The sequence below is a fragment of the Melanaphis sacchari genome, unplaced genomic scaffold, assembly GCF_002803265.2.
Source record: "Melanaphis sacchari strain LSU unplaced genomic scaffold, SCAv2.0 Contig1_pilon_pilon, whole genome shotgun sequence".
Lineage (NCBI taxonomy): Eukaryota > Metazoa > Arthropoda > Insecta > Hemiptera > Aphididae > Melanaphis > Melanaphis sacchari.
In genome coordinates, this window is record NW_020270976.1 from 3,579,416 (window position 1) to 3,594,108 (window position 14,693).

Sequence of the window (14,693 nt, forward strand, 5' to 3'; positions counted from 1 at the left end):
TAAAAAAATGTGACTTTTTATTTTTTATAATTTATTTTATACTATATTATAATAATATATATTATTTTGCGCCAAGGTGTGTACATTTATAGACGAGTTCTTAAGGTCTGATGTATAAACATATATATTTATATATACTTATATTGAGTGGTATTTTTATTAAATAACACTCATTATTTTAAAATCTATTAACGTTTATATATTAAATATAAATTTATATATTATATATATTTATATATTAAATAATATATAAATATATTTTTTTACATAATTTCCAGTTTAAAAAATAAATTTAATATTCTGAAGCATATTTTTTGGAGTGTTTAGATACATAAAAATCTAATTAAACGAATAGTTAGTACTTTATGTGTAATGTAAAAAAAAATTATAACAATGAGTATTGTTGAATAAAAAAATCATTTAGTATTTTTATAAAAAAAAATTTGGTTCTTATGAGATAAATAAAAATTTACATGTGAACCACTCTGTAACAACCTACATGGATTAGAAAATGAAGCAAAGAACACTCCCCGAGGCTCAAGAAATGTGTGAAAAATGCCGTGATTATTGGTTATGCATTTCCAATACTATGAATCTCTTTTAAACGTACATTCATTATTAAATTATTTAGGATTTATTTTCCTTTAAATCTATTCTATTTGCTGATTATTCGTCATTCATCAGCCTGTGCGTGGAGCGATGCGGTGTGTTTTGTCATCGTTGCCACTACTACAGTGGCCAGCGGTAGCGTGCGTAATGACGACCGCAAAACATAAAATTGTGTCCCGTTGATTCGCTACGGACGATACGTGCGATATTAATAAACCAAATATATATGATACACAGTGGTAATATATAACGTATATTATAAACAAATAATATAATATGAGCCCGTGGGCGATTTACGTTGCGTAATTATGCTGCAGCCAGTACACGCGCACGTCAGTAATAATAATAAAATAATGTATATTATATGCATTATAATACGCTCGCAGTGGACTAATAACCGAAGATTATTACACACAATATGTCAACTACTTACACGTGGGCGGGTGGATTTCCGACGAGAGAAGTGGGTGGAGAGGGATGGTTTTGTGATTTTCTCGGTTCGCTGCTGTGCAGCAAAAAACGATATTATATTTGTAATAATAATTAATGCGATTTGCAATTTATCGACGTATATCATAATAATATGTATATCATTATAAAAGGACTGTTGCTGCGAAAGATTTATAATATCGATCGTATAATTTTATGCAACCGCGACTACGGTAATACGTGATGCCATGACGATTGTACATGCATATTGCGATACGTATGGTTATATATTATAGGCAGTGTTTAGGTTATAATAATACCGACTTTCCGGCGGCTGCAGTGGCGCCGTCATTATGCTATCGAACGAAATAATAATATTTCAATAATAACAAGTGGCCGTCACCGTTCTACGAAATAAAAACCATTATAGTTACAGTATTTTATATGATTATGTCACGTGCCCGGTGGCGTCATCTGCGCTGCCGCGACATATGGTCTGTCCGCGGGCTGCGAAACTGCGTGTACTTTCTCCCTCCTCTACCTGCACTCAAACCTCTCGTCACTGCCTTCCCCGTTTTCCATACAGCTGTTTAAAAACTCACCTTACGACACCCGACTAGATGTGTTTACCCACCCTGAGAAGAAGAAGAAGAAGAAGAAGGAGAAGGAAAAGGAAAAGGAGGAGGAGGAGGAGGAGAACATTTTCATGGGTGTCCGAGTGGTGGGTGGAGGGAGCGATGTACGCACACGACGGGGTTATTAATTGGCTTCGCCTAGCGAGTTTCGCGGTGTTGTTAGACCTCACTTCGTCGCTTGTATGACTTAAATTTTATTCTTCTTTCGGCGTAGTCATCGCAGTCTCGACGAAACATAAAACGTCTAATAATTGTCCGTAATGACGTCCGACGACAATCCACGATCGCCGCGTTGTTCTGTTATTGTGTCTTAATGATACACACATGTGTTAGTATATTTACATAGTAATGTCATGTTCGCACATATGCGTTCGAAGTGAATGACTACAGGGTTTTATGAGTTGCAACTTTTTTCGTTCGACCAAAAATGATTTTTTTCTTTTATCCCAAATATGATAAAGTAGTTTGCTCATTTCACTCTCGATACTTTAAGCACAACGTTTTGGGAAGTTTTAAAACCAGTTTAATTAAGCCATTTAACATAAGTATAGAGGTTTACTACGAGACATTTTGCTTCTATTAGATACTCTTAAAAAATGTATTATTTTTGTCTAGAAAATATAGTCATTATATTATAATATTGAACATAATATTCAATCATTATTTATCGGCATAGTCGCGTATGAAAATTTGTGACCTAAGTGCACGGTCAATAGGTGTTGGAGGGAGTGGTGATGTAATTTTTTTTTGTAATTAGTCTCATAAATGTTCTCAAAGTTATTTTTTATTTATTGAAAGTATTTACAGTTTTTTATTGTACATCTTTTAAATCGGTTATCGGTTAAATTTGTTGCGTCTGGATTACGAGACGAAAGTGAACCATCTGCGAATAGGTTTAAGTTACACGATGTGTGATACAATCTGCAGGTCATCATTAGCTATTTATATATAATATATATTATATCGTATTAAGATAGTCTAGTGCGTTATATACTTATATAGGAGATGGCCTTAGTGTAAAACATTCGATATGTCGTATATAATATAGTTATTATGTTTTCGTATATGACGATTGACTTGACAAAAATCTATTGTTTTTGATCACAATTTGGTAAAGATTTATTTAATGTACACTCAACATTTTCAATAATCAAACAGCCCTCGTGTTGCGGAGAAACTTTGTTAAACCAAGTTTACTGAATATTATACGATGTACATAAGCATTTACACTATTGTCATGTACGTATTATATTATAGTCTATAATATTTTATAACATATTATAATGGCGCTGTGTCCAGCTGCAATGTCATTATGTGTACGAGAAACAAAACGCCGATTACAATAAAGTCGCATCGTTGGACTACTACCGACCCTCGTGAGAGATGTTTGTTTGTAAATGTGTAATATGTATCTAAATAATCGTAAGATATAAAATGTGTGTATATATATATGTATATTTATAAAATATGTGCTGAAGTGTTAAATAAAAATAGACGAACGTGTTGTCAACACACCCTAAACAACGATAAACAATTCATGGCATGTCGGCGGGAGCGAATATATATATATATATTTATAATGAAACAAATATGAGAATAGATATTAAATCCAATACAGTAGGTACTGTTCGCGCGATAAATTTCTGTACATATTATACTATATGCACCGACAAGATTAATTGTTTAAAGTGTTCACACATAAATAATTATATTATTATATTGTTCGAAAACTCGAACGAGGTCTTCTAGGATAATAAACATAACATTATCGTTTTTTTTTTTTTTAAATTTTATTATTATTCGTTTTGTCATCGTACTAACGTAGTCATGTTTGAATGCCTCATCGTCGCCTTGACAACCCATTACTGTACCATATTACAGATACCGCGGTGTGAATAAAATGCATTAAAGTATGCTCTACGTGTTATACTCTATATTATATAATATATTAATGAACATTGTGCCGCGTGTTGGTATAATATACAATATGATATTATGTGTTTGTCGATTATTATACTGTTACGACATTATAATACACGGAATAATTCGTTTGTTTAGTGTTTATTTTGTATATTTTTTGTCCTTAAATTTGATATTTTGGAGTTGTATATTAAATTGAAGTATACATATTATATGCAGAGAAAGTAGATGAAATTTTTAATATTTTAACTATAAACTAATTGTATATAATAATAATATCTACGGATTTAATTTATGCTGTGGTAATTATCTATTTTATAAATCCTTCCATCTAAAGTATTTAATCATTGAATGAAAATTACGTTTTCTCAAACTTTGTAACGAATTCGAGGAAATTGTTCTATCGTGTACCTACCACAGGCATGTACTGTACAATTAACATTATTATTAATCAACGGAATAAAAGGAATTTAAAAATTAAATTAAAATTATTATTTAAAAATAATACGGAAAATAACATATTTTTATAATATTAACACATTTGTTAATTAATCCGTTTAAAAAAATCTTATTAATATATATATATAGGTATAATACATACTTGCATCATACCTATATAATGTATATGCTTTAAGCAGCTGTCAGAGTAGAATAAAACATGCGATTACTATTTAGTAAACACATATACGGTACTCGACCGAAGTATATTATATTTTGTATTATATTTTACCCAATAAAATAATTATAGCCAAGTCTCAGTGGTCGTGCGGCATTGAATTAATCACGCTAATGATGACACATTTAGCGATTGCGCCGCAACCGTTGGTCGACAGTTGTTGACAGGAAAACATTTTTTAATATTGCCGCGTCGTACGGTTTCGTTTTCGTCCAGATGATCTTAATATCAAAACCATAATTTTTTTTGAAAAAAAAAAAAATAAGTAATAAATAAATATTTGTACGAACATAATAACATGTATAATAATCATGACGAATAATAATACAATATTAATATGATCGTTGCGATTATACGGTGGTCATTTCACATACAACCTATCTATGGAAAATAATAATAAAAAAAAAAAGCACCGATCGACAACCTCCCATTTATAGTTCTGTCGGTTTCGCAAGACCGCGTCGCCAAGATATTCATCTCGTATATTATAATGTATAATCGGAAACGTTTGCAGCGATCTCGACTTTACACACACTCACAAACAAGAATACATGTATATGTATTATACTGTAATTATACCGTTGCTTCGTGCACTATAATATATATATATATTTATACCTAATTACGCAAGCCATATAGTGTGTGTGTGGTGTCCCTTTTTGTTGTCGCTAGCCCTTTCTAATCGTGCGGTCGACTCGATGGCGGCGGTGGTAAAGCACAGGCCATCAATCACGAACCTTATATATCTTTATACGAGTAAACATATGCACATTATTATTATTGTTGTTAAGTAACTCCGTTTAGCGGCGTAGTGTTGACAATCGTTGCGGTAGTTGTGCAGTCGCGATGATATGATCGTCGCGGACTTGACCCCGTACGAGCTGTTGTCGTATTCCATCTCTCTATAGAAATTTAAAAAAACGTATTTGCGTTTCGTGTCCGGCCAAATTCATTTTTTTAGTTGTCAACTGTCGTACATGAATTATTGTCTTGACCGAACAACGGTACGGGTAAACAATAGCTGTCTCTCCGAAAACGAATGTCGTCTTATCCAACTGCAGCAGTCTTATAACATTGTTCATCCTGCAAAGATACCGAAATGTTTGTTGTCGCGTCGTTAGTAAAAAAACAAGACGGCACAGTTTTCCGATTCATCAGACATATTTTAATCCTGGCAACGAGATCCTTAAGCTTGAGAACACGTGAATGATATCGTTTCTTATTTCTCGTAATCGGGTTCACGCATCGTTGTTTCACATCATACGTTGACTGACAAAACATATATTTTTTAAATTATTATTTATATGTTGAATTGAATGAGGTTTTTATATGATATTTTGATTTTTACCTTTCCTCTATTTGAATGAATATTTAACATGTTCATTGAATATAATGGCTCCCTAAAACTTCATGCATTTTTTAGTGGTCAAAAATATTAATTGTTTATCCCCGATTTACACTATGTATATAATATATATTTTATGTATGAATGGTATTAAAAAAAAAAAAAAAATAGAAAAAAAAGATTGTACCTAATTGTCTGGCACAGGTCTGCTAAGTATTTGCCTATATTTATACATAATATATATATTATGTGTGCATATTTAACCGCCGCCTCTCTCTTCTCCGAAATAATTCTTTCGCTACGACGGCCAAAGCCGAGATTTTACAATGTGTTGTTATCGGTTCAACGGGAAAAAAATTCTATTTTTTGGCGTCCGACCGCCGCCGCCACAATGTTCACATAATGACACGTATAATTCATTCTGCCGCGCCACAGCCTGTAAAAATCTCAACGTTTTACTCTCCGCGGTGCGTGTTATGTAATTTTTTCCCCCGTTCTTCATTTCACTCACCCGCAGATTCAAATTAATATCTCGCGACAGTCTTAACGTCTTCTTAAGCCAGCGCGCCGCCGCCAACCGTACCGAAATAGAAAAACCCGCTTGTACGCTCGTAAAAATAACGGACATGATGGAGATTATAATTTTTTTTTTAACTACTCGATTCTTTTACACACACACACACATTCACTCACTCACTCACTCACTATAGTGACTATACATTACGCCCATTAATTTATGACCGAAACCATAAGCGTAATAATTGTGTACGCACGCGACACATTTATATTCTCTGGTTTATTCATCTTGGTTATAATTATTAATATGAATTCATTTTTTTTTGTTTTTTTCAGCTCTCAAAGTCAAGTTGATGTTGAGGAGACCCATTAACCAATTGGTTGCCCAAGGAATTATGCCCTGTAAGTATACAACTACTTCCGATAGATACTCAGTGACGTGAAAGACAATTTTTTGAGTGTTTTGTCCGATGTTTTATGATGAACCATCGCCCTTTAAGGTTGAACAATGGTTTACTATTATCAAATTTTACATTCTGTGTTCATTTAAGTCGTGTTTAATCAAAAAAAAATATATATATATATATATATACTTAATTCAAGGCTTTTAGTTTTAAATTGAGATATATATATATATATATATATATATAGATGATATTACTGTGTATCAATCGCAAGTCTTATGGTTACAGATTATTTTGTTGACACTTCTACGATAGTGTCAATAGTTGTGATTTAATCGTTTAACTAATCATTGCTTGGCATATTTACAGGTTTGAAAAGCCCACCAGCCTTCCATGAACAACGACAAAAGTTGGAGAGGGCCAAGATGGGCGATCTGTTGAAAGCCAAAATTCAACAGAGGCCTGACAAACAGCAGCTGGTCAGACAGCACATATTAGAGGACGTCGGCGACGTGGATAGATCATTAGCCGAACGTCAGCGCATGTTGGTTAAGTGTCGTTTGGCTGATTCGCTAAATACCCAATTAGCACATAGGCCAGGTCCTTTGGAATTGATCAAAAAGAATATACTCCACACAGACGAGCCCATTGAAAGGGCCGTTAAAGGTATGTGTATACATTTTTCACAAATTTAGGTGAATATTTCAGAAATATTCATAATTAACAGTTTTTAAAATACCACATAAAAGCGGAAGTTAAAATTTAACTACTCTTAACTTGTTCTCTTTATGCCAGTAAATTATTATCTTGGAAGAAAAACAATCACTAAATTCATAATAAATAAATTATTTAGTATTGGTATAAATAGTTTCTAAAATATACTCACGTATAGGTATCAATAGAATCTAGACTCTTTACTATGTATTAAATAAAACATAGCTGTTAGTAGAAATACAGTACTCTACGCCTATCGTGTTTGGCGCCTGATATTATTTTACGGGTGTATCTTTATCAATGTGCGTTTGTTTGTTTTGCAGAGGGTCAGATCGAGTTTAAAGCCACTAGTGAAGGACAAAAGGTAAAGCCTGAACTCCCTGATCAGTACTTGACTTTAGACGAGGACTCTCAGAGTTCAGGTGGCGCTGGAAGTTCGTGTTCGCCACCTCCACCACCACCGCCTCCACCGCCGCCGCCACCTACGGTAGCGTTGACCCACAGGCCAGCGTATGATATGATAGAGACAGCCGCTGCTAACGCAGGTATTGTCACCTTAACGTTATTACCTTCACCCTTGGGCTCGTCTACGTCCAGCTTATCACCAATGAGTTCTGTTGCCTCACCGCCGCCCCCTGCGCCTCCACCAATGCCTCCGTCATCCCTACCACTACAGGTGCATGGGCAGCAGCCGGCACCAGGTAAGGACAAAAATCGAAAGAAAAGCAAAAGTAAGTCGCAGGCGAAGACCAGGACGATCAAGTTCCATGAGTATAAGGGACCACCAAGTGCGCATAAATCACAAAATCTTAACGCCAATTCGGCAGAGACCTCGTACGAACTGCTTTTGCAGCAGCAACAGTTGTTCTTGCAGTGGCAACTTGAGTGGCAACAAAAGGTAAGATCTCATCGTGTGTACCTTTAGTCTTGCAAATGCATAACATTATAATGTTATCAATTAATTTATTTTTATCCATAGTATCCTCAACTCATACTGCCCGCTCCACCACACAAATCGACTTCATCAATTATCGAGCAATCATCCACTGTATCGTCGTCGTCGTCGTCATCGTCTTCGCCATCGTCTGCGCCATCGTCTGCGTCGTCTACTACGTCGGCCCAGGCCATGAACAATCTACCGCAAATAATCGAAGCTCGTTCGTTACGAAATCTCGATGATTTAAAGGGTTAGTATTAAGGGACTATATTGGTTTATAGGTACATATATATGTATGTATATATATATATACATATAATATACATACATAAAACATTTGAATGCATTTTTTGTTTTCGTAACATTTGTACTTAAATAATTTTTTTATTTGGTTTTAGTGAGCGACTTAAAGGCTGAACTGAAGAAACGTAATTTACCTGTATCTGGACCGAAGCCACAGTTAATTGAAAGGTTACGGTCATTTGCTGAACACAATTCAGATTTGTCGAACATGATGCTATCACCCAGTAGTCATTCGAATCCAAACAGTCCTCCTCGGTCGTCGTCCACGCCACCACCGCCACCTCCACCGCCCCCACCACCACCTTTACCGTCACCTGGATCCCAAAATACACCAGAAGAAGACCGCATCATACGGGAACAGCAGAGGCGCATTGAACAGTTACAAAAACAACTACTTAATTCCCAACTACAGCTTCAACAACAACAGCAGACCCGGGTACAAACATTCCAGGTATTTAAAAATAAAAATGCTTTCACTTTACACGCATTTACCAATAAAGCAACTCGTTTAAGTAAATTTATAATACGACATAGTAGTAGAAATATAGTGAGTTAAGAGACTTAAATGATTGCAATATAATTCCACATAATTGAATCTATTATGAGTCAATTAAATGTAATCAGCTGTACCGCTATCGACTCGTTTTAAAATTTAATAACCTAAATAAAAAACGTTTTAACCCATTTTAAGTTATTTAGTTGATGACAACAGTTTATTATTTTAAGATATTAATGCATACTTCATGTATATATGTATATATATATATATATTTATCGAAAATAGCGCGTTGTTCATGGTCAATTGTTTGACATTATAAGTAATGAAAACTCCTTCATGTGACTATTCTTTCATTTATCATTAATTTATCGCAATTGTTGCCAATTAGATTTTATGATTAAAACCATAACATTTGTTACATAATATTGATATATATTATCTATTTTGTAGCCTCATCAGCCGGTTAATGCGAAAGCAAATCTGGCAGCCTTCCTTCAGCAGCAACAGTTGAACCAACAGCAAAAACAACAGAAACACATGATTTTGACGACGAACAATAATAACACAATGAAGAATAACAACAACAATCTCGAGACAACTAAACGAAGAAGCAATACAATTGTATTGGATAAAGAACAGGCGGCGTCAATTTTGAGTCAGTTAGATCACAACAGTCAAAGGTATGTCAAACTAAACTTCGAATTTGATTCTAACCGTCGTCTGCCATGTTTATTATATTGTATGTGTATTTTAGTAGGACAACTTCCCTGCCGAATTTTTTGGGTACGTTCGTTCAACCCAACCTGACTACCACCAATATCAACAACAACAACACTAATATTAACAACAACAATAAGCCAACGATCACGGTCGTTCAGACCCCCTCCGGATTCCATAAGGTGGTAAACGATAATAAAGTCGACGTTCCTATGGTAGTAGATGACGTGAAATTGCAGCAACAAACCGCAGTAAATCTATCGTCGCAACAGCAGCAGCAGCTGGTAGAAAGAATTAATAAATCATCATCGGAAAATCGACATCAAGACACGTTGGAAAACAACAACCGAAGTCCAAAACAGGAGGACGTAAAACCAGCATCACCATCATCGTCTTCTTACATCGATATCAACAGTCTGCCAATGGTGTTCGACGACACGAAACTGTTTCAAAACGTGAGTCTCGAATTAAATATTCTGAATTCTTGTGCTATGCATCTGGACAGAACATCGTGATTGGGTGACCTCTATCCAATTTTCTCGTTGGGTTATTATTGTTTTAAGCATCATAATTTATTTTGTTATCTACTAACATAAAAAATCACTAAACGGCACGGTACCCATATGCTATTTGAAATCTAATTCTACGCATGTTCTGCCCAAACGGACCTCATATTTTAATCACTTTTTTATTGATAAATTAGTAATATAGTAGTGACAATATAATAATTTACCCCCCTTTTTTGTTTTGCTATATTTCAGGACCATTTGGTCGACACTTGTCGGCATAATGTCTCCAAAAGTCAGATGATGGACGATGTCTTGGAGATTTTGATCAGGAACGGCGAGTTGCCCGCGTCAGCGGCGAACGATCAAACTTCTGCGGGCTCCGGAGTGGATAACTCGGTGGTAAACGCGGCATCCGACTTCGATATACCTATGGACGATCCATTCGCTATGGACGTGGGATGCAACGACGACCTGATGATGGATGTGGATACCGACTGGCTCGATTCATTAGATCTACCGCCGCCGTCGGCAGAACCGCTGGCTGACCTGTTCAACGGTGAAGCCACCGACAACGACTTTAAACTACCTGCCAATATGGACTTCCTGTGGGACCGAATAGACTTCGCGACGTAATTTTACGTGTAAAATATTGATTTACCGTCGCTACGTATGTGTACACGTTTACTTCTATACATGTGCGTGTTGCGCGCTATCGTTATCGCCATTCCCTTCGTCTGTTTTTTTTCTCTGTCTCTTAATTTATTTTCCACTTGTCCGCCAATTATCGTCCAATACCTATTATTCTACTATGAAGTAAACTAACGTTTGTTTATCTTTACCAGAGTCACATCATCTCGAGTCGATTGATGTGTATAACGATTTAAAAATAATATATTACATTTTATTTAAATAATTAGAAACAATAATAATGAATTGACGAAAAATTATTATATGCTCATTTATTTACCAGGGTCGTGTTTACTTAAGGAATATTTATTTAGAGAAATTATACAAATACAATTAATTTTTCTTTTCTTTTTCTTTGCTCAAAATTGTATAGTAATTATTATTTATTTATTTTAACCGAAAATAAAATAATAATAAAAAACTAACCCATTAAATCCATTGTCTGTGGTTTACATTCCTTAATTTTTATTTAAAAGATTAAAATAAAAACGTCCGGCATAATGATGTATAGTGTTTAATAAACAAACAAAAATATTATTTTAAATATTATATTTTATTTATAATAAGTATCTTGTACATAATATAATATGTTTGTATTAAACTATCTTTTTTTAATTATTATTAAGTATTACTAATTTCATAGTTAAATTATATTTTTATTTATTTTTAAATAAGAAATAATAAAATGACAACAAAAAGCGGTTGAAAAACGATATATATATATATATATATAAATATATATATATAATTATAATGTCCGCTTAACCAATAAATAGGTGCTGAATAGTTATTAAAGTAGTACCATAGTATTATATTGTATAGTGAGCGCATGTGAAACGGCTACGGCACACCTAGTGCTGTCATTTACCTCGATGGGCTGTGCGTCGTACTGGGCGAAAACAGAATTATTATTATTATTATTATTATTATTTTTTTTTTTTTAGAAAATATGTTTCTCTCCAATGTATTATACAAATATATTTATTAACCTTATCTCAGCATCTTGTGGCTATATTATATTATACATTTGTGACTTTTACCATTTTCCTTTTATGCTTCCTTCATCAACATATTTTTATAAGAACAATTGTATACGTAACATTTTTAATCTGTTCTGTTATTACTTTTACTATTATTACTTATCATTTTTTTTTTTTTTTTTTTTTTTTTTTTTTTTTATTTTTTTTTTTTTTTTTTTTTTTTTTGTTCTGTGTATAAAAATGGTGCTCTTATCTATATTATGTAATAGTCCATACATAGTTATCTGTAAAACAATATTTTATGTTTGTCATAACATTAGTGAAATCAATTGCGCATAAAAATATTCATGTGTTGTTTCCTTTAAATCAATAGATAAAATTATTTTTAACATTCCAAAAACACTAAACAAATATTAAACTACATAGAAAAATATTTATAGGAAATTTTTATCAAACGAACTCAATAAGTTTTTGCTAAAAATTTGCACATTATAATTATTGGTTGCTATAGCAATATTAATTTATTATATTGTGCATATCATAATTATTTATCATATTATAATAATAATTCATGCCATACTCATATTAGTTCATTGTGATTAAATAATAATCAATTAGTCAATTAGTCAAAATTATTTTAGATCAAAATTTTTTATTATAAGCAAACAAAAAAAAAAAAAAAAATAAAAAAAATAAAAATAAAAAGAAAAAAAAAAAAAAAAAAAAAATAAAAATAATAAAAATCAAAAGATCATAAAAAAAATTCCTATATAACTTTTGACTTAACATTTATGCGTAGGTGTATCTAATTATAAAAGCAATAGTGTTAATTAAGTTCAAATTATTGTTATTTTATTTGATTATGTATTTTGTTTATGTACATTTTTTTGAATAATTATATATATACATATGTATATGTATATATATATATATATTTGTGAGTAAATCGAAAAATGATTGTTATATATTTTGTATTATTTTTTTTTCCTTTTTCTCGTGTACTACTTTCGAAACGATTGTTAAATAGTGTCTTAGCACAAAATATTCTCTTACCATAATTGTTGAAGAGTTTTTTTTTTTAATTTACCTACATGTAAGAACAATTCATATGAAGTATAAACATATCTTATGTTGTATTGTATAACAGTTCATTATTGCAGATAACTGCTTTGAAGTTTTAAGAATCTTGAATATTTTAACTTTGTAAATGCGTTGCAAGCAGTTTTTATTCTTTTGATACAACAAATGTATGTTCTGCAGAATTATATAAAATATTTATTTTTTTTTTTAAAGAAAAATTGTTGCATTTGATAAGAAAATAAAATGCAACGTACTTGGCTACAAAACTTAAGGGTAACGTTTGTAGAAATATTAAGAAACATCATTGATTAAGGAAACTAAAGATAAGTTTTTTTAAATACATTTTTATTATTTTGATATATTAAAAAAACATTTGTAATAAAGTTAAAAATATGAGTCTTTTTATCTATATAATTTGTGTTTGGGTTAGTAACTTGGCGTATAATATAATAATTATAATAAATAATAATATGGTTATGGATGGGATAAGTCGATAGGTATTTAGTGAAAGATCTCAACGCAATAAATGTATTTTATAAAGCTATTTAATGAACTAAATATTATCAATTATATTACTTTTGTAAATATTTTTCAGTTTTATAAAATGTTTAATTACGTTTTAAATTATTACATTTTTGGAGAAATATATTCAATAACGTAAAATCCATCCTATCCGACTAAGAAACGGTTTTTATCACTGCTACCTTCACGTTATTAATTGTAAGCATTGTAAATCAAATGTAGACCGTAGTTGTACCCACATTTTGGTATACCAATACCTGCCTATATAATTATATTATAACATATAAGTACACCTTGTCTATATAATATATATATTAATGTGCGGTTTTCAACTTTCCATATGGTGGCAGACCACAAACATTTATAATTTATTCAAAAATCAAAATTAATCCGCGAATGTCCACCATGTGGATGACCCGTGAAAACCGTATTACGCACTGAAGCTAAAACCTATTTCGAATGTTTTGGCACAGTATTTGCACCTTTGAGACCTTTTATCAAATAAATGACATTTGAAGTTTCACTGTTGTTTCCTCGTGGTAAATGATAAAACGTTGACCTGATAGCCCCTGCAACTGTTAAATGTTACATTTAGTTTTGCACGCTTGAAGTTTAACAAGCATCTCGCTCTTGCAGTAGATGTTACTTAGTTATGAGAACTGCTCATCGTTTTATCAGGTAATATTTATTTTGTTTAAAAATCATTCGATTCGATCAAATATTCTTTTATATATATATATATTATATATATATACATTCCTATTAAAATGAAGAGTATCAATATTATACCGACGTACCTACAATACGTATATAGCTAAGCAAAGGGTAGAAATTTTCTTACGCATTTAATCTAAATAATTATTATATTTTGATAAATTATTCATTGTTTTCAATTAAAATAATAAAAATAATGTATATTAATTATATTATCATACCACTTAAACGTTTAATTAGCATTTTATAAAAATGCGATTTCCTCCTCAAAGTAAAATTAGTAGATATATTTAGGTAGGTAGACACCTGTAAAATATTATAATGTTTTTCATTAACTTGTTAAAATACGCTACTAAGTTTTTTTGTTTGATCTTAAATATTAAACACTTCATATTGACTATTAGTATAATACCAAATTTATAATTAATAAAATATAATTTTCAAAACTTTACATAAAAACGAAAATTAACAATTCGCTAACGTGTAGGTGTCTTATT

The 14,693-nt window shown here is 32.0% G+C and overlaps 1 protein-coding gene across 3 annotated transcripts in view; it reads left to right on the forward strand.

The window, feature by feature from the left end:
* LOC112593114 (MKL/myocardin-like protein 1) overlaps positions 1-11,399 on the forward strand; it is a 39,452-nt gene extending 28,053 nt beyond the window's left edge. Inside the window, exons 3-10 of one of the 3 annotated variants that reach the window (XM_025337398.1) lie at positions 6,467-6,532; positions 6,904-7,200; positions 7,572-8,146; positions 8,228-8,435; positions 8,584-8,939; positions 9,438-9,667; positions 9,745-10,159; positions 10,466-11,399. In XM_025337398.1, coding sequence (XP_025193183.1) covers positions 6,467-6,532; positions 6,904-7,200; positions 7,572-8,146; positions 8,228-8,435; positions 8,584-8,939; positions 9,438-9,667; positions 9,745-10,159; positions 10,466-10,846 — 2,528 coding nt within the window. In that variant the 3' untranslated portion in view covers positions 10,847-11,399. Of the gene's footprint in view, positions 1-6,466; positions 6,533-6,903; positions 7,201-7,571; positions 8,147-8,227; positions 8,436-8,583; positions 8,940-9,437; positions 9,668-9,741; positions 10,160-10,465 lie in introns of all 3 variants that reach the window. The other 2 variants (XM_025337397.1, XM_025337399.1) reach the window with 2 other exon arrangements.
* Positions 11,400-14,693: the final 3,294 nt, after the last annotated feature.